The following is a 24,411-nucleotide window of genomic DNA, read 5'->3' as shown; positions in this document are numbered from 1 at the left end:
CCAGCCCAGAGAGGGTTCTGCAGATAGCCTACGAGGTGCTGGAAGGGCTGGCCTTCATGAACAAGCACCGCATGGTCCACCGTGCCCTCAACTCACACAACGTCCTCCTGGACTGCAAGGTATTCTCCCTCCAGATACAGCCACTCCTCTCACGACACAGCAGCCTACACCACGACACAGCAACCTACACCACACAGCAGCCTACACCACGACACAGCAGCCTGCACCACAACACAGCAGCCTACACCACACAGCAGCCTACACGACACAGCAGCCTACACGACACAGCAGCCTACACCACGACACAGCAGCCTGCACCACAACACAGCAACCTACACCACACAGCAGCCTACACCACACAGCAGCCTACACCACGACACAGCAGCCTGCACCACAACACAGCAGCCTACACCACACAGCAGCCTACACCACACAGCAGCCTACACCACACAGCAGCCTACACGACACAGCAGCCTGCACCACAACACAGCAGCCTACACCACACAGCAGCCTACACCACACAGCAGCCTACACCACACAGCAGCCTACACCACACAGCAGCCTACACAACACAGCAGCCTACACCACACAGCAGCCTACACCACACAGCAGCCTACACCACACAGCAGCCTACACCACACAGCAGCCTACACCACAACACAGCAGCCTACACCACACAGCAGCCTACACGACACAGCAGCCTACACGACACAGCAGCCTACACGACACAGCAGCCTACACCACGACACAGCAGCCTGCACCACAACACAGCAACCTACACCACACAGCAGCCTACACCACACAGCAGCCTACACCACACAGCAGCCTGCACCACAACACAGCAGCCTACACCACACAGCAGCCTACACCACACAGCAGCCTACACCACACAGCAGCCTACACCACAACACAGCAGCCTACACCACAACACAGCAGCCTACACCACACAGCAGCCTACACCACACAGCAGCCTACACCACACAGCAGCCTACACCACACAGCAGCCTACACCACACAGCAGCCTACACCACACAGCAGCCTGCACCACAACACAGCAGCCTACACCACACAGCAGCCTACACCACACAGCAGCCTACACCACACAGCAGCCTGCACCACAACACAGCAGCCTACACCACACAGCAGCCTACACCACACAGCAGCCTACACCACACAGCAGCCTACACCACACAGCAGCCTACACCACGACACAGCAACCTACACCACACAGCAGCCTACACCACACAGCAGCCTACACCACACAGCAGCCTACACCACACAGCAGCCTGCACCACAACACAGCAGCCTACACCACACAGCAGCCTACACCACACAGCAGCCTACACCACACAGCAGCCTACACCACAACACAGCAGCCTACACCACACAGCAGCCTACACCACACAGCAGCCTACACCACACAGCAGCCTACACCACACAGCAGCCTACACCACACAGCAGCCTACACCACACAGCAGCCTACACCACACAGCAGCCTACACCACACAGCAGCCTACACCACACAGCAGCCTACACCACACAGCAGCCTGCACCACAACACAGCAGCCTACACCACACAGCAGCCTACACCACACAGCAGCCTACACCACACAGCAGCCTACACCACAACACAGCAGCCTACACCACACAGCAGCCTACACCACACAGCAGCCTACACCACACAGCAGCCTACACCACACAGCAGCCTACACCACACAGCAGCCTACACCACACAGCAGCCTACACCACACAGCAGCCTACACCACACAGCAGCCTACACCACACAGCAGCCTACACCACACAGCAGCCTACACCACACAGCAGCCTACACCACACAGCAGCCTACACCACACAGCAACCTACACCACACAGCAGCCTACACCACACAGCAGCCTACACCACACAGCAGCCTACACCACACAGCAGCCTACACCACACAGCAGCCTACACCACACAGCAGCCTACACCACACAGCAGCCTACACCACACAGCAGCCTACACCACACAGCAGCCTACACCACAACACAGCAGCCTACACCACACAGCAGCCTACACCACACAGCAGCCTACACCACACAGCAGCCTGCACCACAACACAGCAACCTACACCACAACACAGCAGCCTACACCACACAGCAGCCTACACCACACAGCAGCCTACACCACACAGCAGCCTACACCACACAGCAGCCTACACCACAACACAGCCGATCTTCCTCTCTTGTCCTCTCATCTTCTGTCTTCTTCCCCTCCTTTCTCATCCTGTCTCCAGGGTAACGTGAAGCTGGCCAAGTTTGGCCTGTATCACATGACTGATCGTGGGGCAGATGTGGACTTCCCTATTGGGTGAGGCCTTACACAGTTTGGGTATCTATAGAGTCAACACATTTCACTGTAATATACTATATTGTATTGACAGCTAATAAGACAGAACTGTAAAGAACATGGGGGTTATCAGCTACATCTTTTACAATAAAAAGTACAAAAATATGTGAGATAGACTTCTAATGGGTCTTTGTTATAGAAACCAGGCTGTGGATATCAAAGACATTTCCTTCCCTGTGTGTGTGAGAACAGAGATCTGTCTCTGTAATATCCTGCTGGGGAGCCTGCCTGTGTGTGTGTCTGAGAGAGAGATAGAGAACACACACCATGTCTTAGTTACACTCTGATGTCTTGGTGTGTTTTCACGTCCATGAGAGAAGCTCTGGTTTAGTGAGGTCCTGATGGTGTCTGTGAGGGCTCTTTGATGAGTCACATGACCCCCAGCACACAGACCAGAGAGGGAGAGATGAGGTTTCAAAGACTGCTGTGGACACTAATGATGGAGCCTGTTCAACGTCATAATAATCAGTAACAATAGTCAATGATGGAGATGTAACAGTACAAAGAGGCCACTGGGTTAATGTGTGTGTATCTGTGCTGTGTGTGTATCTGTGCTGTGTGTGTGTGTGTGTGTGTGTGTGTCGGTGTGTGGTCTCTGTCCCCCAGATATCCATCATACTTGGCTCCGGAGGTCATTGCCCAGGGCTCCGCCCACCTCAGCGACCCCTCCAGTGGCCACGCCCCACTGCACTCCGGGCCCAAAACTGACGTGTGGTCTCTGGGGGTGCTGCTCTTTGAGCTGTGTGCTGTACGACTCACTTCTTCTTTTATTCATTTTATTCAGTCATCCATTCCTTCCTCCCTCTCCCCCTCTTTCTCCCCCTCTCTCTCCCCCTCTCTCTCCCCCTCTCTCTCCCCCTCTCTCTCCCCCTCTCCCTCTCCTATCCTGAACAGTCGTCTGTATCATTTGACGAGTTCTTTCATTGGTCTGCAGGGCAGGAGACTTCTGCACAACATTGAGATCAGCGAGAGGTTGAAATTCATCATCACTCTGGGTAGGTCAGGTCTCCCCCATAACTCTGTAGGTCTCTGGGTCTCTCTCTCTCACTCTGTAAGGAGTCAGGTGGCTGAGCGGTTAGGGAATCGGGCTCATAATCTGAAGGTCGCCAGTTCGATTCCCGACTGAGCCAAATGATGTTGTGTCCTTGGGCAAGGCACTTCACCCTACTTGCCTCGGGGGGAATGTCCCTGTACTTACTGTAAGGCGCTCTGGATAAGAGCGTCTGCTAAATGACTAAATGTAAATGTAATGTAGGTCAATGTGTGCCAGACATTAACCATGGAAACACCCCCTCGGTCTCTGTCTCACCAGGCTGTATGGACGAGATAGTCACTGTGCTGGCTGAGGAACACGGCTGTCTGGATGCCATCAAGGTAGGAGAGGGAAGGGAGAGAAGGGGATAGGAGTAGAGGGAAAGAGGGAGGAGGAGAGGAGAAGTGCCTGTCTTTATAACAATACGATGAAGCCAGTGGACTGCATGGTAGTGTAACTAATGCATCTGCAACATCACAGACCCTCCCAGAGAAAGTTCTGGACTTACTGAGGAAATGTCTGACCTTCCTGCCATCCCAAAGGTAAACCCAACATGACATCATATCCTGTTAACTGGCCGTGCTTCTTTCAGACATTACTCTGTGTAGACTGTAGCTCATGGTGTCGTCTTCTACTGTATACAGTATATACACAGCGAAGCACTGGGATCTGTGGTCTACATCCTGGTTAAAGCGTGTTTGTGATCCATATGCTACATGAATCAAACCATATGACCACTGGAACACGTGTCGAGTTCCAAACAGAAAGACCCCATAGTTTAAATTCTATATGACTTGATGTCAAATAAACAAACCACATCTAAGACGTGACAGTGGTTCCCTAAGTGGAGCTAACAGACTTCTTATCCCCCTGCCCCCCCCGTTCTCCCCACCCCCTCTCCCCACCCCCTCTCCCCACCCCCTCTCCCCACCCCCTCTCCCCCCCAGGCTGACTCCAGCAGAGCTGCTGTCTGACCCAGTGTTTGAGGGGGTGTCTGGTCTCTCCAGCCCCTTCCAGCCCCCCCCAGGCCTGTTCTCCTCCTCGCTACGCTGCGCCCTGCTGGAGCTCCCAGACCAGCTCAGCAAGCTCTGCCCAGGTCCCTGCACACACACACACACACACACACACGCATCATATATATGTGCGTGTAATGTATGTGTAATGTGCATGTGTGTGTGTGTAATGTGTGTGTGTGTGTAGACGAGGAGGAGGACTACCTGGCAGAGAGGGCCATAGATGAGGTGTACCACCTGTGGTGTCTGGCTGGAGGAGACCTGGAGAAGGAGCTCACCAACAAGGAAATCATCCTGTCCAAGCCTCCAGTCTGCACCCTGCCCAAGTAACCTGCTCCTCCCTCCTCCTCCTCCAGTCTGTAACCTGCTCCTCCCTCCTCCAGTCTGCACTCTGCCAAATTACTGTTCATTACAAATAGCTGTTCATCCCTCCCTCTCCCCCTCCAGCTCCACCCATGCTGCACATGACAGGACATCTCCACCTGGATTACTCAGTCTTCCCTCTCGCTCTCCTTTCTAATGGGTCTCCTCTCCCTCAGGTTCCTGCTCGAGGACGGGGAGTCGTTTGGCCAGGGTAGAGACCGGAGCTTCCTATTGGACGACACCACCGTCACTCTGTCCCTCTGCCAGCTGCGAAACGTGCGTGCTTCCTGGACACGCCAGCACATCACCCTCACATCCCCCATATCTGATCAATATCCTCACATCAGCGATATATGAGTCATGTCAGTTGTCCGTGTCTCCCTTGAGGGTCCAGGCTGGTTATACCTGCTGATCTGAGGACATCTGGGAGGCTCTCTGAGACAGGGACATGACTTAGAATTAGATTTGGTATCAACTCAGTATGAATCTCCACATGATGCAGTTGGCTGTGTGTGGGAAGCCCCTGCTGACCCTGGCCCTGGCCAGGCCCTGACACACTGGACCGACAGGACCCCTGCTGTTTGAGTATCAGAGCGCTCAGGAAGACCTCTGCTCTTCCAAAGCAGCCAAATCAATCTCCATCATTCAAGATGTCTGTTTGTCTGTTTCCAGAGGCTGAAGGATGTAGCAGGAGAGGCTTATTACCCCATACTGGAGGAAGAGTAAGTCAAGACAAGTTCCTCAAGTGTGTCCTCTCCTTCTTCCATCTCCCCACCTCCTGTCCTTCTGCCTCCTACTGTTCCTCAGTCTAGTTGCCGTCCCCTCCTCCAGACCCTCTCCTCTCTCCTCCAGACCCTCTCCTCCAGACCCTCTCCTCTCTCCTCCAGACCCTCTCCTCTCTCCTCCAGACCCTCTCCTCTCTCCTCCAGACCCTCTCCTGTCTCCTCCAGACCCTCTCCTCTCTCCTCCAGACCCTCTCCTCCAGACCCTCTCCTCTCTCCTCCAGACCCTCTCCTCTCTCCTCCAGACCCTCTCCTCCAGACCCTCTCCTGTCTCCTCCAGACCCTCTCCTGTCTCCTCCAGACCCTCTCCTGTCTCCTCCAGACCCTCTCCTCTCTCCTCCAGACCCTCTCCTCTCTCCTCCAGACCCTCTCCTGTCTCCTCCAGACCCTCTCCTCTCTCCTCCAGACCCTCTCCTGTCTCCTCCAGACCCTCTCCTGTCTCCTCCAGACCCTCTCCTCTCTCCTCCAGACCCTCTCCTCTCTCCTCCAGACCCTCTCCTGTCTCCTCCAGACCCTCTCCTCTCTCCTCCAGACCCTCTCCTGTCTCCTCCAGACCCTGCAGCCTGCCCCAGTCCATCAGCAGCAGTGAGCTGCAGGCCTCGGCCGTGTCCCTGCCCCTCATCATCCGGGAGAGAGACACAGAGTACCAGCTCACACGCATTGTCCTCTTCAACAGGCTGCTGCAGGTCACGCACACGCACACACACACACACACACACACACACACATGCACAATCACTGTCCAAAGGGCCTTGGTTTGGCATCAAGGTGTTAAGGAGGGAAGGTTGCATGTCTAGAGTATTGAAACAGGCCCTGGGTTTGCCCTTCGTCCTCAGGCCTACCCTTACAAGAAGACCCAGGTGTGGAAGGAGGCGCGGGTGGACATCCCCCCCCTGGTCAGGGGCTTGGCGTGGTCCGCTCTGCTGGGCGTGGAGGTAGGACTGGACCACTTCACTCAGGAAACGGGAGGGGGGGGGTTGTAGCCACATGTGTTTGACCTGGACTAATTGATATTTTCGTTGGTTCAGGGCGATATCCAGGCTAAATACGACAGCATAGACAAGGACACGCCCATACCGACTGATCGACAGGTACGGAGAACGTTTTGTCATCGGGGCAGCTGACACACCTGACAACACACACACACACATCTCTTAAACCCTTTGTCTTTCTGTGTGTGTGTGTGTGTGTGTGTGTGTGTCCAGATTGAGGTAGACATCCCTCGCTGTCACCAGTATGACGAGCTGCTCTCATCGCCCCAGGGTCACGTCAAGTTCCGCCGCGTGCTGAAGGCCTGGGTGGTGTCCCACCCAGAGCTGGTGTACTGGCAGGGTGAGGCCCACGCACTCAAATCAAGGGCACCTCAAACAAGTCATAACATGAATCAAGTGCACTTTAAACATTAGACATTCCTTGACAGTTATTATGCAGGCTAATATATGATAAGGGCTTGATTTATTCCACGGCTTAATGAAACACGGTTGACATTCCCAGCGGTGCCAAGCTGTAAATGAAACACGCCTGGACCAGTGGGGTGCTGTACTGTGGTCAGTCGGCCACCAGATGGCGTTAAAGACACACCATTTCAGCCCTGACCAACATGTGGCTGTTGGGTTGTCAAGTGTGTCCAGTTATCTGGGGTAGTCGCAGGGGCGTCGTTAGACCCTTTTTACTGGGGCACGTGTCCCAGTATAAATCTGCTGTGCCCCAGTAAAATCTAGTTTGAGTTTCAACTATATATTTTATTAGTCAGTGCATTCATTTAGATTGATAATGCCGGAAAAAATAAACTTAATATCCCAATCAACACTTGTAAAATCAAAGCCCATGCCCGCAGTAATCCATGTCAGGGCGCTCTTCTGCCAAATATCCACTGCAGCACGCACACAGGAGTCGGTGTCGGACTCAAACACAAGTCAGAATTGAGGTTTCTAAATGATAAGCCTACCGATCCTCTTATTTTGACAAAAACATAAAAACAATATTACATGAAGCTCTAAAAACAGTATTTGCGCTCAAATGAATGCGAAAGAAATGTGCGCACTCGCAGTAGTAACTATTGATGTCCCTGCTGCCAAAACTGATATAAAACTTGCGTCCCTGAACTGTTGTATAGTGGGTTAAGCAAGGGGAGTTTCTATAGACTAGTAGTGCATTGTGCACAGCAAGCCTGGAATATAAAAAAGGGATATGACAAGGGGCCTGTGCCCGAGTAGAGCGGTTTTTATATATATATATATATATATATATATATATAACAATGCCCCTGGGTAGTCGCTTCAACTTCTGGATAACGGCCTAATCCCCCTTGAAAACGGCCTAATTAAGGGAATTTTCGCTTCGCCTTATTTGTGTTTATTCGCACAAAATCTCAATTTCAAACTTATCGATTCACGTTTTACATATTTCCACAAGTATTTACATTTAACCAAATGCTCTTGCGTGTGACTAATTCTGAGGATTCTGTGGAACAGGTTTGGACTCTCTCTGTGCTCCCTTCCTCTACCTGAACTTCAACAACGAAGGTGAGAGTTGCTCTGGCTGCCCTCGGTCTGGCAGCTAGCTGAGAACATTTCAAAGCTTTAATGACAGCTGGGTTACTTAGCGGTGACACCAGTGTACTTAGTCTTGAAGTATGTCACATTGGGTGCACGTATCTGTTCAGTGACGTCTGTATTTTGATGTGAAATATCAGGTGTTATTCCAAGTGCAGAACTGATCATAATTAGTGACTTTTCTTCTCCTTCCTCCTCTCCCTCCTCCTCCGCCACCTCTCCCTCTTCCCCTTCTCCATCCTCCTCCCACTCCCCCTCCTCCCCCTCTCCCTCCTCCTCCCCCTCTCCCTCCTCCTCCCCTCCCTCTTCCCCTTCTCCCTCCCTCCCTCCTCCACCTCCCGCCCTCCCCCTCCTCCTCCTCCTCCATCCCCCTCCCCCTCTTCCTCCTCCCCCTCTCCCTCCCCCCCTCCCCCTCTCCCTCCTCCTCCTCCTCCTCCCCCTCTCCCTCCTCCCCCCCCCTCCTCCTCCTCCTCCCCCTCCTCCTCCTCCTCTCCCTCCAGCTCTGGCATATGCCTGCATGTCTGCCTTCATCCCCAAGTATCTCTACAACTTCTTCCTCAAGGACAACTCTCATGTCATCCAAGGTAAGCTTTCTCTCTCTCATACACACACCCCTCCATCATCACTGTCGTTTCCAGGCTGTCATTGACATCAGAAACTTCCCCCTCCACGTCCGGTATCCTGGCAACCCGTCCTCGCCCCTCCACCCGATGTCGAGCCACAAAGTTCAGACTAAAGTTAGCATCGGCGCCTCCCCGTCCATTACAGTGCTGCTTCCTGACGTTGTAGCCCGTAACCGTGGAAACTAATTGGAAGGGGCGGCGCGGCGTCGGTCGGCAGGCAGAGGAGGGAGTTGTCATTAGGAGATGTGGGGTCGTGCCAGGAGACGCCGGAGAGGGGCGGAGCCTGAGGGAGAGCTGTCATAGTTGGGCCCCCCCGTTGTTAGACAGGCAGCAGGAAACGGTTGCCCTTTTGTGAACGCCTGCAGAGTACCTCAGAGTTTCTGTCTTAAGTCTTGTTCTCTCCCTCTCTCTCTCTCCCTCACACATACACTCTCTTTGTCTTGTATGTACTGTCTCTCTCCATCTCTCTCCCTCACACATACACTCTCTTTGTCTTGTATGTACTGTCTCTCTCCCTCTCTCTCCCTCACACATACACTCTCTTTGTCTTGTATGTACTGTCTCTCTCCCTCTCTCTCCCTCACACATACACTCTCTTTGTCTTGTATGTACTGTCTCTCTCCCTCTCTCTCCCTCACACATACACTCTCTTTGTCTTGTATGTACTGTCTCTCTCCCTCTCTCTCCCTCACACATACACTCTCTTTGTCTTGTATGTACTGTCTCTCTCCCTCTCTCTCCCTCTCCCTTCCCGCCCCCCCTCTGTTCTTCAGAGTACCTGACAGTGTTCTCCCAGATGATCGCGTTCCACGACCCAGAACTGAGCAACCACCTCAACGACATCGGATTCATCCCAGATGTGAGTACAGCAGCCTCACATCCTCACTCTCTCCCCCTCCTCCTCTCTCCTCCTCTCCTCTCTCCCCCTCCTCCTCTCCTCTCTCCTCCTCTCCTCTCTCCCCCTCCTCCTCTCCTCTCCCCTTCTCCCCCTTCTCTTCACCCTCTCCCCCTCCTCCTTTCCTCTCTCCCCCTCCTCCTCTCCTCTCTCCCCCTCCTCCTCTCCTCTCTCCCTCTCTCCCTCTCCCCCTCCTCCTCTCCTCTCCCCTTCTCCCCCTTCTCTTCCTCCTCTCTCCCTCCTCTCTCCCTCCTCGCCTCTCCCCCTTCTCCTCTCCTCCTCTCCTCTCCCCTCTCCTCCTTCTCCTCACCCCCTTTCCTCACCCTCTCCCTCCTCTCCTCTCCCCCTCTCCTCCTCCTCTCCCCCTCCTCCTCTTCTCTCTCCATCCTTTCCTCTCCTCACCCTCTCCCCCTCCTCCTCACCCTCTTCCCCTTCTCCTCTCCCCCTCCTGTTCTCCCCCTCCTTCTCTCTCACTCCCCCCCTCTCCATCTCCCTCTTCCAACAAAGGTATCCTGAAACTAAAATATCTGAACAGTTGTGGAGGGCACTGTAAAGGAACATTAGACACTCCCCCCTCCTCCCCCTCTCCCTGCGGGGCAGAGCTGATGGAGGGGAGGGAGGGGGTGGATGGCTCTGGCTCCAGGCCCAGTCCACAGATAAAGCAGGAAGAATCACATCGCCTCCTCGTTGTCATTGAGACCACACGCGCGTACACACACACACACACACACAGACAGTAATGTTGGACGGACTTTGTCCTTCCTGAGTTCCTGCAGGGCCAAGCCTTCCCCTCACCCCTCTGGTGATGATTTGCACACCTCTCTCTCTCGCTCTCTCTCGCTCGCTCGCTGTCTCTCGCTGTTCCCACTCTCTTGCACTCCCTGAAGGATCTCTGTATTGCCAAATTTGTCACAATTCTCTTTCAATCTCTTTCTCTGTCTGACCCTGTTTCCCTTCTCTCTCTCGCTCTCTCTCTTTCTCTCCACCTCTTCGCTCTCTCTTTCTATCCATCTCTCTGTCTCACTCTCTTCATCCATCTATGTCTGTCTCTCTCCTCCATCTCTCTCCTTCCCTTGTTATCCGTCTCTCTCCTTGCCTCCTCATCAATCTCTCTGTGGTCCAAGGTCCAAGGTAGTCAGGTTACGACCACTTCCTGTTTAGCTCCTCCTCTCACTCTCCCTCCCCCTCTTCTTTCTCCTCGCTCCCCACAGACTGCAATTCCTGTTTAGCACCCTCTCACAGACTGCAATTCCTGTTCAGCACCCTCTCACAGACTGCACTTCCTGTTCAGCACCCTCTCACAGACTGCACTTCCTGTTCAGCACCCTCTCACAAACTGCACTTCCTGTTCAGCACCCTCCCACAAACTGCACTTCCTGTTCAGCACCCTCCCACAGACTGCACTTCCTGTTCAGCACCCTCCCACAAACTGCACTTCCTGTTCAGCACCCTCCCACAGACTGCACTTCCTGTTCAGCACCCTCTCACAGACTGCACTTCCTGTTCAGCACCCTCCCACAGACTGCACTTCCTGTTCAGCACCCTCCCACAAACTGCTTCTCTTCCTTTGTGTGCAGAAAACACCAAAGAAAGAAAATAATAAATCCTGTTTGAATGACGTGAAGTGCCGCAGCCCCTCAGATCAAGCCGTCCATTCCGAGGAAACAAAATATCTGTTGTCTTTAGAAGCTTACAGGGGACAATAGGGAGAACTAAGGCTTCAATAAGATATTGCGATGTAGCGCTGTTCCTGTGGGTGTTTCCTGTGCGTTTGTCTCCATCTCCTGAGTCTTCCAGGAGGAAGGAGAGGAGGGGGAAATGCCCCCCTCCTCGCCTGGAAACAAGATGTCTCCTTGACGTTGGTGACACACAGCCTGTACCTAATATTTCAAGGTTTAATAAAGTTAATACAGCAACCACTCAGTAGATCGGTATACAGGGGGCCAGGCCCCCCTTGTGCCCCCCCCCCCTAAATGTAGAATTTTGAATTTATTATAAACATGGTCTTTTTGACTGTTAATGCCTGCAATGCAGTGAAGAAAACTATGATAACAGTAATGTTAATCGTAACTGGCCCCTCTAACAGCAAAACTGGCGCCAGCTTGGCCCCCCCCAGTTTTGGCCCCCCTTGTTTGGGCCCCCATTGTTGAAGTGGTCTAGAACCTCCACTGTTGCTCTTCCTGGTTGGAATGCCAAAGGTCATAACTGTCCTCTGATGTCACAAGAAAGGCCTGAGATTAAGGGTTCAACTCTGTCCTTTTAAAGACAGATTAGTGTTCTTTTCACAAGTCTGCATCAGAGAATAATATTTGGACTGTGTTGGTTCACATGGCTTTGATGTTGGTCCAACATTTAGTTCCTTTTTACACACCATGACTAATTCCTTTGTGTGAAGTTCAAGACTTGCAGAGAGTCCTTTTATTCCGTGTTTCTCTAGTCTTGTTTCAATTGTTTTGGGAGGAAACCGTCGACTGTTCTTTATATAACAAGGACACTCCAAGTTCAAATCAACCGGTGTACGTCGCTTCGGATTGGAATGTCTATGAAAACATGAACAAATATTTTCTGAAAACAGTTATGAAAAAAAAAAAGAAAAAAAAATCTGAAAAAATTGTTATGAAAAACAGGTTTAAAAAATATTTTCGGAAAAGTTTAAATGTTTTTGGGGGGGGAATAATATTTGAAAGGTTGGAAGAATGTTTTATTTGTATTTTATCATTGACTGCTTTCATTCCAGTTACCACTAAAACAGGTAGTAGTATGGGCTACTTTTGCTTCAGTATATGTCAGAGCTCACACTTTGTTACTTAAACTTGAGTGAAAAAGTATAGTCAGTACTGAGTCTGAGACTCAGAGCTGTCCTCCTTCCTGTCTCTCTCCCTCGCTCATTACCCCTGTGTGTGTGTGTGTGTGTGTGTGTGTGTGTGTGTGTGTGTGTGTGTGTGTGTGTGTGTGTGTGTGTGTGTGTGTGTGTGTGTGTGTGTGTGTGTGTGTGTGTGTGTGTGTGTGTGTGTGTGTGTGTGTGTGTGTGTGTGTGTGTGTGTGTGTGTGTGTGTGTGTGTGTGTGTGTGTTGAGGGGCGATGGGAACCTTGTGAGACCAGGTGCTGGAAACCTTTCAGGCCCCAGGGGAGATTGCTCCCAATTAACCAGACAGAATCAACTCCAATATCCTCCATCCCTCACTCCTCTCCCTCTCTCTTCTCTTCTCCTCCCCTCCCCTCTCCCTCCTCCATCTCCTCTCCCCTCCCTCTCCTCTCCTCTCCTCTCCTCTCCTCTCCCCTCCCTCTCTCCTCTCCCTCTCTCCTCTCTCTCCTCTGTGAAAATGAGACTGTCCTCAGGAGACACAGGACTCTGGACAAATCAGTGGATTCTGTTTGAACAGGTGTGTGTGAGCGTGTGTGTGTGTGTGTGAGCGTGCGTGTGTGTGTGTGAGCGTGTGTGTGTGTGAGCGTGCGTGTGTGTGTGTGTGTGATTGCAGTAATGAGATTTCATTGTTAGCTGTCTCCCCACTGACTTCTCCATCTCCTTTCCATCTCTACCTCCTTCTCTCCGTTCTCTCTTCTCTCTCCATTTCTCTCCCTCTCTCTCTCTCTCTCTCTCTCTCCATTTCTCTCTCTCCCTCTCTCTCTCTCTCCATTTCTCTCTCTCTCTCTCCATTTCTCTCTCTCTCTCTCCATTTCTCTCTCCCTCTCTGTTACCCGGAGGCAATGCAAACTTGCCGACATCTAAGGTTGTTGCCACTGACAATCAAATTACTATTTTGCACCCCAAACATGATTTGAAATGTTGTTTGTATCAACGTTTATGAATAGTTTGAACTATTTCAGTAAGCACATAAGTTCCCTGTCATTAATCAGTATGTTTTAGAGGGTGATAATTACATATGAAACTCCTGAACTTTAGTTTTCTTCTGCCCTCACAGCTTTATGCTATTCCCTGGTTCCTCACCATGTTCACGCGTAAGTACACACACACACACACTCACACACATGCAGCACACACACACTGTAAACGTGTGTGTCTATATTCTCCAGCAAGCTATCCAAAGGTTGTTTGTGCAAGGTGGCAGGTGGGCGAGTATTGAGAAGCCTTTTGGTGTCAAGCTAAGTTTGTCGTTTTAGAATCTCCTTCTCATAACAGGTAGCTGTGGAAAGGTCAGGCTCTCAGCTCTGGGTCTGAGCTGAGTGGCTTGACACTGGCCTTTCCACACCGCTGATTGATTGTGGTCCCCATAGAGACCTCTGTCCTTCCCTGCTGGGCATAGTTGTCTCACCTGGAGAAGGGGCAACTTTGGTAGGGTTAAGATGCTTTAAAGCCTCTTAAATCTTCAGTTAAACACTTGAAATCTGTTGGGGTGTCTTGTTGGTGATAGGGCAAGGTGCCATTCTAATCTGTTGTTTTTAATTGGCTTTGCTGAATTGATCACTAAATGAATATGCATAGATTTTTATATAAGGACGAAATAATGGGGCTTTTAAATGAATGTCATCTAACATTCCATTTAATGCCGTATTTATAATTAATTAGGCATTGCTAATCGACCAATAGTTCTATATATCTCCTTGCATTCTCACACACACACACACACACACACACGTTGTGCTTCCATACACATACACACAATCTACATGCCACCCACGCTCCTACCCCCCCCCCACCCCCACGGTCCAGGGGGGCTGAGAGTGCGGTGTGACCCCAGCATGCCCCCCCCCCCCCCCCCCCCAGGTAGGTGTGTGAGTCCTGTTCTCTCTGAGGGACGGCCCCCAGAATGCTAATGCTGTGAAGTGGCCTTATAATACACACACACATGCATATGCAAACACATGCACACGCACACACATACAGGCATACGTGCACACATAGCCATACTCACACACAAACACACATACTTAAAAATACTTGCACGCACACAGACATTAACATAGTCTCACACACACATACACACACACTCATCCATGTCACTCATGCAACCATAGTCTGCTCATCCGACTGCTAATGTGTTCCTGGAGTCTCCCAGGCTCACACACACACACACTCACACACACACACACACACTCGCAGCGCCTGCTTTGTACACATCTGAAGAAGCTGTCTAACCCTTTAACAGGAGGCTAGTGTAATACTGTCTCTATAGTGTCAGCAGGGAGAGAACCAAGACAGCCTAGCTGCCTTTAGCTTATCTAGGGGGCAGCTAGGTGGTATTTGGGCTATCTAGGAGGCAGTTAGGCTATCTAGGATGCAGTTGGATTATCTAAGGGGCAGTTAGTGGCAACTACGGTATATATGGTGCAGCTACGCTCACAAGGGTACCCCCCAGTAACCATGTCATCTTTATCCCCCCCCCCCCAGACGTGTTTCCTCTGCACAAGATCTTCCACCTGTGGGACACGCTGTTGCTGGGCAACGCGTCCTTCCCCTTCTGCATCGGCGTGGCGATACTGTTGCAGCTCAGGGAACGGCTGCTGGCCAACGGCTTCAACGAGTGTATCCTGCTGTTCTCTGACCTGCCTGGTGAGGAGGGGGAGGGAGGGTGTATCCTGCTGTTCTCTGACCTGCCTGGTGAGGAGGGGGAGGGAGGGTGTATCCTGCTGTTCTCTGACCTGCCTGGTGAGGAGGGGGAGGGAGGGTGTATCCTGCTGTTCTCTGACCTGCCTGGTGAGGAGGGGGAGGGAGGGTGTATCCTGCTGTTCTCTGACCTGCCTGGTGAGGAGGGGGAGGGAGGGTGTATCCTGCTGTTCTCTGACCTGCCTGGTGAGGAGGGGGAGGGAGGGTGTATCCTGCTGTTCTCTGACCTGCCTGGTGAGGAGGGGGAGGGAGGGTGTATCCTGCTGTTCTCTGACCTGCCTGGTGAGGAGGGGGAGGGAGGGTGTATCCTGCTGTTCTCTGACCTGCCTGGTGAGGAGGGGGAGGGGGGGGGGTAGAGGTAAGACTGGGTGGGCGGGGGGTGGGTAGAGGAGAGATGAGAAAAACATTGGGTTTAGAGGAGGAAACATGAGTAGAAAACAGTGTGTTGTGCAGGTGAGTCTCTCGTCTTGCGCCGCACAAACACTACAGCTCATTGAATAGAGTCAATTATCATTTAAAATGGGATCAACTTGGCACAAGATAACCCACGGATAACCCATGGATAACCCATGGCATTCCTTATAATGCAGCCGAGCCCTAGTCAAACACTTCTCTGCAGAGAAAGCATTTGTGAAGAACCTTGTTGAAGAAAGCTGTTGTAGAAGGGCTCTACCTCCCAGCAGACAGGATATGGACGTACTGCTGTGAGAGATAAGGATATCTACCAGACACTTATCTCTCTTATCAGTGTCTGAACATGCCAATAACCGTCTGTCTCACTGATAGCAGAGTCCACTCTCAACACTTCTCTCACTAACTGCATGTCTCACGCCCTCTCTCTCTCTCTCTCTCTCTCTCTCTCTCTCTCTCACGCCCTCTCTCTTACTCTCTTCCCCCCTTTGGAGTTGTTTTCTTTGGTTGTGGTTTCTAAGAGGGAGGGAGGGAGGGAGGGAGGGAGGGAGGGAGGGAGGGAGGGAGGGAGGGAGGGAGGGAGGGAGGGAGGGAGGGAGGGAGGGAGGGAGGGAGGGAGGGAGGGAGGGAGGGAGGGAGGGAGCAAGAGATCCTTCTTCATTTCCTTCATCCTGCCTCCAACCTCAGTATCCTGCCTCCATCCTGCCTCCACCCTCAGTATCCTGCCTCCATCCTGCCTCCACCCTCAGTATCCTGCCTCCATCCTGCCTCCACCCTCAGTATCCTGCCCCATCCTGCCTCCACCCTCAGTATCCTGCCCCATCCTGCCTCCACCCTCAGTATCCTGCCCCATCCTGCCTCCACCCTCAGTACCCTGCCCCATCCTGCCTCCACCCTCAGTATCCTGCCCCATCCTGCCTCCACCCTCAGTACCCTGCCTCTGTCTTTTGTCACCTGAGGCAGTCTGTTAAGACTGGGATGTCAGCCAGTCAGTTATCTGGTTAGCCATCCATTCAGTCAGCACACACACACACACACCTGCTCTGCCAGATCTGAGACAGTGTCCCAGCCTGTCTACTTATCGCTCTCTCCCATATCACAGGGTGTGGATCTTCCCTTCACACCCTCCCTCCTTTTATTCATTCCTTACTTAGGCCCTCATTTCCCTCCTTCCTTTCTTCCCTCCTACCTGTCCCCTCCCTCCCTCCCTCAGGTCTCCCTTGGTTCTCCTGCTGTGGTGATTCATCCTGTTCGGTCTGGGATGCTAAACTTCTTTTCGGATGAAGTCAGGCTTTTACTGCTCCTGCCCCCGGGGCTCCAGAGAGCTTTAAGCTCCGCGCTTATGTGTTGGTTCAGAGCTTTAGTGCAGCTTTAAGGTGTGTGTGTCTTCTAACGACCAACCCCGTCTTCGTCTGCAAAGTGCTTGCCTCAGCAAAGTGTCAGTGACACAAAATTCCGAGGGGCAGCATCTATAATGTATGCCCACAAAGCATTGCGTCTCACCAGGGGGATACAGCTCAATCAGTTTCTGTTAAGAATGCAGTCACACTCCCCCCCACCTCCTTTTTCCAGGCTGAGAGGAGGAGAAAGGCATTCAACTTGAACAGTTGTCGAGAAGAGGAGTTGATGTTTGCCAGGGAGGGAGGGAGGGAGGGAGGGAGGGAGGGAGGGAGGGAGGGAGGGAGGGAGGGAGGGAGGGAGGGAGGGAGGGAGGGAGGGAGGGAGGGAGGGAGGGAGGGAGGGAGGGAGGGAGGGAGGGAGGGAGGGAGGGAGGGAGGGAGGGAGGGAGGGAGGGAGGGAGGGAGGGAGGGAGGGAGGGAGGGAGGGAGGGAGGGAGGGAGGGAGGGAGGGAGGGAGGGAGGGAGGGAGGGAGGGAGCTGGGCAGGAGTTCAGTCACTTTCTCACTTAAATGTTGGCAAACTCAATAAGGGTTGGGGGGGGGGGGAAATGGGGAGAGAATTGGAGAGCTCTCCTTATAAAGGTAAAATATTTGTGCCTGCAACTGCTGACTGGCTAGGGTGAGACGGGGATAGAGAGATGGAGAAGGAGAGAGGGGGGAGAGGGGATGAGAGAGGGTGAAAGAAAGAAAGGGAAAGAAAGAGAGAGACTTCACTCACTCTGTCCTGGTTGCACACCTGCCTCTGTCCTACCTCAGGTCACCAGTTTGATCAGACCCTTGGTTATCCTTCTCACCTCCAGACTCCCTCTGGGTCATTGGGACTGATGAAAGCTGACTACCGTGTGTCTGTGCCAGGGAAAGGAAAAGAGAGAGAGAGTGGAGGCAGAGTGAAAAGAGAGAGAGAGAGGAGGCAGAGTGAAAAGAGAGAGAGAGTGGAGGCAGAGTGAAAAGAGAGAGAGGAGGCAGAGTGAAAAGAGAGAGAGAGTGGAGGCAGAGTGAAAAGAGAGAGAGAGTGGAGGCAGAGTGAAAAGAGAGAGAGAGGAGGCAGAGTGAAAAGAGAGAGAGAGTGGAGGCAGAGTGAAAAGAGAGAGAGAGTGGAGGCAGAGTGAAAAGAGAGAGAGAGAGAGAGAGAGTGTGAGAGTGTGACAGGGGCAGAGCGTAGAATTCCCTGTATGTGTGAATCATGCGTTAATCCAGTCAGTCTCCTTCCTGTAATCCTCTAACCAGTGAGGCATGAGGGAGGGAGGGAGGCTGCATTGTGGGTCTCTGTGCTACTGGAGGGTCTCCAGATCTGAAACATTTGGATCAGACTCCAGATGGAAGACTACACCACAGCCAAGACACTCACTCTCTCACACACACACACACACTCACTCACACACACTCTAAACTTTGCGGCTCAGATCCCCGACTAAGGAGACTCAAAGCAGCACACGCAGAGACTCAGATGGCTGAGTGGTTAGGGAGTCGGGCTATTAATCAGAAGGTTGTTGGTTCGATTCTAGGCCGTGCCAAATGGTGCTGTATCCTTGGGCAAGGCACTTCACCCTACTTGCCTCGGGGGGGAATGTCCCTGTACTTACTGTAAGTCGCTCTGGATAAGAGCGTCTGCTAAATGTAAATGTAGCACACAGAACAATGTACAGAACAACATCAGACAGTCTCTCTCTCACACACACACACACACACACACACACAGAGAGAGCGTGGAGAAATCAACATGAAGCTGTGAAAGCCGTTTAGACGCTGTTGACTGTTAATGAGGTTATTTGCTGTGAGTTCCTAACGATGACAGATTCCCCCCCTCCCCCCTCCCTCCTCCCCTCCCCCCTCCCTCCCCCCTCCAGAGATAGACATCCAGCGCTGTGTGAGGGAGTCCATCAGCCTGTTCTGCTGGACGCCCCGGAGCGCCACCTACCGACGCCACGCCCAGCCCCCCCGCGGAGCCCCCCGCGGTGCCCCGGCCCCCGACCCCCCCGGACTGCTGCCCGCCTGCTTCTCTTCGGACTACCAGGACACGCCCACCACCGACCTGGTGAGGACACACACACATACACACACAAATAAGCCCACGACAGGATGTAGGTGCGTGTGTGTGTGTGTGAGAGAGAGAGAGAGAGAGAGAGGCCTTAAACATGATTGAACAGAGACATCTGTGGAGGTATGTGCCACCTGTGACCGCAGACTGCTGTGAAATCCTACAAGCCTTAAACCCTTAAACATGGTATGTAGATCAACAGACCTGACCCACTGGACAGCTCTCTCTCTCTATCTATCTCTCTCTCTCTTTCACTCTCTCTCTCTTTCACTCTCTCTCTCTAGCTCTCTCTCTCTTTCTCTAGCTCTCTCTCTCTCTTTCACTCTCTCTTTCTAGCTCTCTCTCTCTCTAGCTCTCTCTCTTTCTCTAGCTCTCTCTCTCTCTTTCACTTTCTCTCTCCTTAGCTCTCCCACTCTCTTTCACTCTCTCCTTAGCTCTCCCACTCTCTCTTTCACTCCCTCTCTCCTTAGCTCTCCCGCTCTCTCTTTCACTCTCTCTCTCTCTAGCTCTCCCGCTCTCTCTCTCTTTCACTCTCTCTCTCTAACTTTGTTTGTGTCTCTCCTTTTTACTCTCTCCTGCTTCCTTTCACTCTCTTTCTGTCGCTTGCTCTCCCGCATACTCTCTCTTTTTATGTTCTCCATCCATCATGTATCCAACATGGCCGCCCTCCGGGCCAGACAGGGTTGTGCCCACTGTCTCACCGTCCGTCTCTGTCGCCAGGCACACTGTCAGCTTCAACAGTCCTAATTTATGATTGGCCAGAGGTATAAATTCCCCAAGGGCTGGAATTTGAGACAAGTGGCTGGTTAGCAAGGAGACAGTTACCCACAGTTACCCTTACGCACACACACACACACACGCAATAATACAGACACATACACGGTATTACACACACACACAGTAGTTGAACTGGTGGTTCACAGGGGTGCCTCTGCTCATAAACATCTCTCTTGGCGCCCTCCTCAAACACACACACACACACCTCATGCACACACTGACAGATGATTGAAGCTGTTGACCAGTTGGAACATTCTCACACACACTTATTAAGCATGCCCAGCTGCCAGCAGTAGATCATTCTTCACTGGTCTAAACAGGATAGAAAGGTTCCCTTCAGTCCTGCAGCCTGTTTTAGCGAGCACACACTAAAACAGGCGGTGGAGGTCTCTCCAGCACAAGGCTAGGCGGCCCACTTACAGTTTACTCGCTAATTGATAGAGAGAGAGAGAGAGAGAGAGAGAGAGAGAGAGAGAGAGAGAGAGAGAGAGAGAGAGAGAGAGAGAGAGAGAGAGAGAGAGAGAGAGAGAGAGAGAGAGAGAGAGAGAGAGAGAGAGAGAGAGAGAGAGAGAGAGAGAGAGAGAGAGAGAGAGAGAGAGAGAGAGAGAGAGAGAGAGAGAGAGAGAGAGAGAGAGAGAGAGAGAGAGAGAGAGAGAGAGAGAGAGAGAGAGAGAGAGAGAGAGAGAGAGAGAGAGAGAGAGAGAGAGAGAGAGAGAGAGAGAGAGAGAGAGAGAGAGAGAGAGAGAGAGAGAGAGAGAGAGAGAGAGAGAGAGAGAGAGAGAGAGAGAGAGAGAGAGAGCTATTTTTCTGTTTTTGAGAGACTGTTTTTCCTCCGTCTGGCCTGTTTGCCTTTCACACTCACGCTTGCTTGTTTCAGATTTGCCACACACACACTGTCTCTCACACACACACTCTCACACACCTGCCACCCCCTGTGTTCTGGGAGCCCAGTGATTGGTGTAATCTTTCTTAACCTGCCTCCCTAGTGGAGGAACCTGATTCACATGGTAACACTGATCAGAATTCACATCCATCTATCTCTGGGCCTCACACACACACAGACACACACACAGACACACACACAGACACACACACAGACACACACACAGACACACACACAGTGATGGAACATAATGACTCTTTGAGCAGTGAGAATATTGACCTTGAATCTGTCTCATTACAGTTCTATTCACGGTGATGGTTACGACCTCACACACACACATACACACACACATACTTACAGACCTAGGTTACACAATCCTAGCGGTGTTCCAAGTGAGAGGTCTCCCAGTGCCTCATGGGTAATACACGCATCAAAAGGAAAACCAGATCTAACCCAAACCTCCAGTTGATGAGTCATTTTCCTGCCGACTGTAAACCTGTTTCAGAACTTTCCGGAAGTCTTCCCCAGGCTAGCCATCAGTCTGGCTGGCATTTTCTACATCAATATTCACCAGATCATTAAGTCCGCTGCTGTTGTTAGTCTTCTTCAATACCCTGGGTGGAGTTTGATGATGCTCCAAGCTGGTCTGTGTTCACGACTACTGGAGGGAGGGAAAACATGTTTCTCTCAGGAACTAAGTTCTGGTGTGTGTGTGTGTGTCTGTTGGTTGTGGAGGTGTGTGTGTGTGTTGGTTGTGGAGGTGTGTGTGTTGGTTGTAGAGGTGTGTGTGTGTGGTATTTAGACCTCAGAGTGCTGAAGGTCAAGTCTGTCTGAGAAAAAATTGGAAAAAAAGAAGGGAAGAGGATAGAATGTACAAGGAAGAGGATGAAGTATCTGCCTCCTGTCTGTCTCTCTCTGTCTCTCTCTGCCTCCTCTCTGTCTCTCTCTGTCTCTCTCTGTCTCTCTCTGCCTCCTCTCTGTCTCTCTGTCTCTCTCTGCCTCCTCTCTGTCTCTCTCTGTCTCTCTCTGCCTCCTCTCTGTCTCTCTCTGTCTCTCTCGCTCTGTCTCTCTGTCTCTCTCTCTCTCTGTCTCCCTCTGCCTCCTCTCTGTCTCTCTGTCTCTCTCTCTCTGTCTCTCTCTCTCTCTCTTGTCTTCTTGTCCCCTGCTTCCCAGAGATGCGTGACAGCTCTGTAAAGTTAGTGATGTGACTGCTTGATCTATACGGCAATATCTGTCACCCTCTTCTGTCACTTTCATTCTCTCCTTCACTCCCTCTTTCTCTCTTTGTCTTCCTCCATTTCTCATTCTCTTGTTCTCTCTCTATCCTTCTGTCTTTTTTTCTCCCTCATTCATATTCCCTTCCTCATTCTCCCTCTTGCATCGTGGGTATTGCAGTCTTCTAGTGTTCCCGAGCGTAGTCTGGTGCGGTCCACGTGTCGTGTCAAGGTGCTGCTGGGTAATCAGGTTTGATGGGTCGTGTTAAGGTGCTGATGAGAAGCCAACGTGTGTGTGTTTGGCGTGCGCCACAACGTCAACAGGATGTCACCGTCTCTCCGTTCTGCTCTGCTCTCTTCCTTCGCCTTATCCCCCTCCTCTCCTCTCCCCTCCCCCCCTCACCCCACCTCTTCTCTCCCCTCCCCCCCCCCCACCCCATCCCTCCTCCCTCTCCCCTCCCCCTCCTCTCCCCTCCCCCTCCTCTCCTCCCCCAGTCCCGGGAGCCCCTGGAGCTGGCAGCCCTGAAGGCGGAGCTCTCTCCTCGTGTCTCTGCAGAGGACCTCATCTCCCTGTGTGAGCTGGCTCTGGGCGGAGCTTCCAGGAAGAGCCGCACCAGCAAGCCCAAGATCCTCGCCGTCGACATCCGCAGCGCCGATGAGTATCCTTGACAACGCCGCCTCCGATTGATTCCGTATTCATAGAGCATTGTTCAAAACATTTACCGTTAACTGTACATTGAAACATGAATTCCCATTAGATACAGTCAGACACAGTCAGACACAGTCAGACACAGTCAGACACAGTCAGACACAGTCAGACACAGTCAGACACAGTCAGACACAGTCAGACACAGTCAGACACAGTCAGACACAGTCAGACAGTTCTAATTTGAATCGGCAGTTTGTTCCAAAGTTCAGGTGCAGCTATGACAAAGGCCTGATCAGCCTTCGACCCTCGACCTTCACCAAGACTCTGGAACATCTAAAAGACTTTGATCTAACAGTCACATCCCTACCATGTCATATCTTGATGATGTCAGCTGGTCTCCTCTTGATGATGTCAGCTGTACTCATCTTGATGATGTCAGGTGGTCAGGTGGCTGAACGGTGAGGGAGTCGGGCTAGTAATCAGAAGGTCGCCAGTTCGATTCCCGGCTGTGCCACATGACGTTGTGTCCTTGGGCAAGGCACTTCACCCTACTTGCCTCAGGGGGAATGTCCCTGTACTTACTGCAAGTCGCTCTGGATAAGAGCGTCTGCTAAATGACTAAATGTAAAAAAAAAATGTATGTCAGCTGGTCTCTTCTTGATGATGTCAGCTGGTCTCCTCTTGATGATGTCAGCTGGTCTCCTCTTGATGATGTCAGCTGGACTCCTCTTGATGATGTCAGCTGGTCTCCTCTCGATGATGTCAGCTGGTCTCCTCTCGATGATGTCAGCTGGTCTCCTCTTGATGATGTCAGCTGGACTATGCCTGTGTGTATCCCAGAGCAGAAATTCCATTCTAGTTGGAAGTACACTTAAGAACAAACATCCATAATGTTAATAAGTATGTCACTATACAAAATATTCATAAAATGGAAATGTATTAATCTCTTATTTAATACTTTTAAATTATATTCAAGTCTGCTCTAGGGCAGTAACGGTATAGTTATTTGAAGCCTGTATTTCATTACAATGCAGGTAGCGAGTCCAACCTAAAGAGTAGAGCAGTGTTGTTCAAGAAAAATGTTTTTTTCTTTGGCCGTGGCGATTAAGTGTGTCTTTCTAAAGGTTTTATAGGGGGGGGAGATCTCACTGGGCCGGGGGTGGGAGGGGGTGGGGGGCCGTGTGTGTGGTATGTGTGGACAGCAGGCAGGCCCAGGCTGAACTCTCCAGTAGTTGTACTTAGTCCCTCAGATTAAAGAATGCGTTGCCAAACAGGTTGCCAGATCCAATAACTCTTTCATCCATCTTAAAAAATTGATTCAGCGGAAGAAGAAAAAACACTGCAATATCACACATATAAAAATGCATTTTTCCCCTGAATGGACAGTTTCAGTTGTGGATGTTCCCCTCTGTCTGTAACACTCTTGGAAGCCCCTTTAAGACTGATGGCAGCCCATCTGGCTTTAGAAGTCGACAGAATGTTTTAGAACAACTTAACCTTCACTAACCAAGGGAGGGGGATTAATTGGAACCAAACTTGAGTCTGGCAACCTCTCCTTTTGCCTAAATCCTTTGTATTCTTTAGGCTCTTGACCTCCTTAAGATAACCCACGAGCACAAAGGGGGGAGGGGGAGGGACCAATCTGGCAACCCATGGCCTTTTATGCATGGTGATCAAGGGGTAAACTTTTTCTTTTAGTGTCACTGATCACAAACAATGGATTATCATTTGGGTGTGTTGAAGTCACCTGATCCAGACACACACACGCATCCTAAAGTGGAACAGTTGCTGTAATCTTTTAGAAAATGGTCGTTTAAGCCATTAG

General features: G+C 51.6%; 1 protein-coding gene across 2 annotated transcripts in view; it reads left to right on the top strand.

The window, feature by feature from the left end:
* Positions 1-24,411, top strand: part of tbck (TBC1 domain containing kinase) — a 35,264-nt gene that overhangs the window by 3,527 nt on the left and 7,326 nt on the right. Inside the window, exons 4-24 of one of the 2 annotated variants that reach the window (XM_084686412.1) lie at positions 5-119; positions 2,273-2,346; positions 2,992-3,133; positions 3,320-3,380; positions 3,698-3,759; positions 3,899-3,960; positions 4,366-4,514; positions 4,619-4,757; positions 4,971-5,070; positions 5,467-5,516; positions 6,130-6,262; positions 6,413-6,511; positions 6,605-6,667; positions 6,782-6,908; positions 8,051-8,101; positions 8,632-8,715; positions 9,528-9,613; positions 13,573-13,609; positions 15,000-15,161; positions 18,873-19,060; positions 22,433-22,596. In XM_084686412.1, the coding sequence (XP_084542538.1) occupies positions 5-119; positions 2,273-2,346; positions 2,992-3,133; positions 3,320-3,380; positions 3,698-3,759; positions 3,899-3,960; positions 4,366-4,514; positions 4,619-4,757; positions 4,971-5,070; positions 5,467-5,516; positions 6,130-6,262; positions 6,413-6,511; positions 6,605-6,667; positions 6,782-6,908; positions 8,051-8,101; positions 8,632-8,715; positions 9,528-9,613; positions 13,573-13,609; positions 15,000-15,161; positions 18,873-19,060; positions 22,433-22,596 (2,148 nt within the window). Of the gene's footprint in view, positions 1-4; positions 120-2,272; positions 2,347-2,991; positions 3,134-3,319; positions 3,381-3,697; positions 3,760-3,898; positions 3,961-4,365; positions 4,515-4,618; positions 4,758-4,970; positions 5,071-5,466; positions 5,517-6,108; positions 6,263-6,412; positions 6,512-6,604; positions 6,668-6,781; positions 6,909-8,050; positions 8,102-8,631; positions 8,716-9,527; positions 9,614-13,572; positions 13,610-14,999; positions 15,162-18,872; positions 19,061-22,432; positions 22,597-24,411 lie in introns of both variants that reach the window. The other variant, XM_084686411.1, reaches the window with a different exon arrangement.

Source organism: Hypomesus nipponensis, chromosome 22, assembly GCF_054491055.1.
Source record: "Hypomesus nipponensis isolate SF chromosome 22, ASM5449105v1, whole genome shotgun sequence".
Taxonomy (NCBI): Eukaryota; Metazoa; Chordata; class Actinopteri; order Osmeriformes; family Osmeridae; genus Hypomesus; species Hypomesus nipponensis.
Note: the sequence above shows the minus strand (reverse complement) of the source record. Positions and strands in the feature narration are given on the sequence as shown.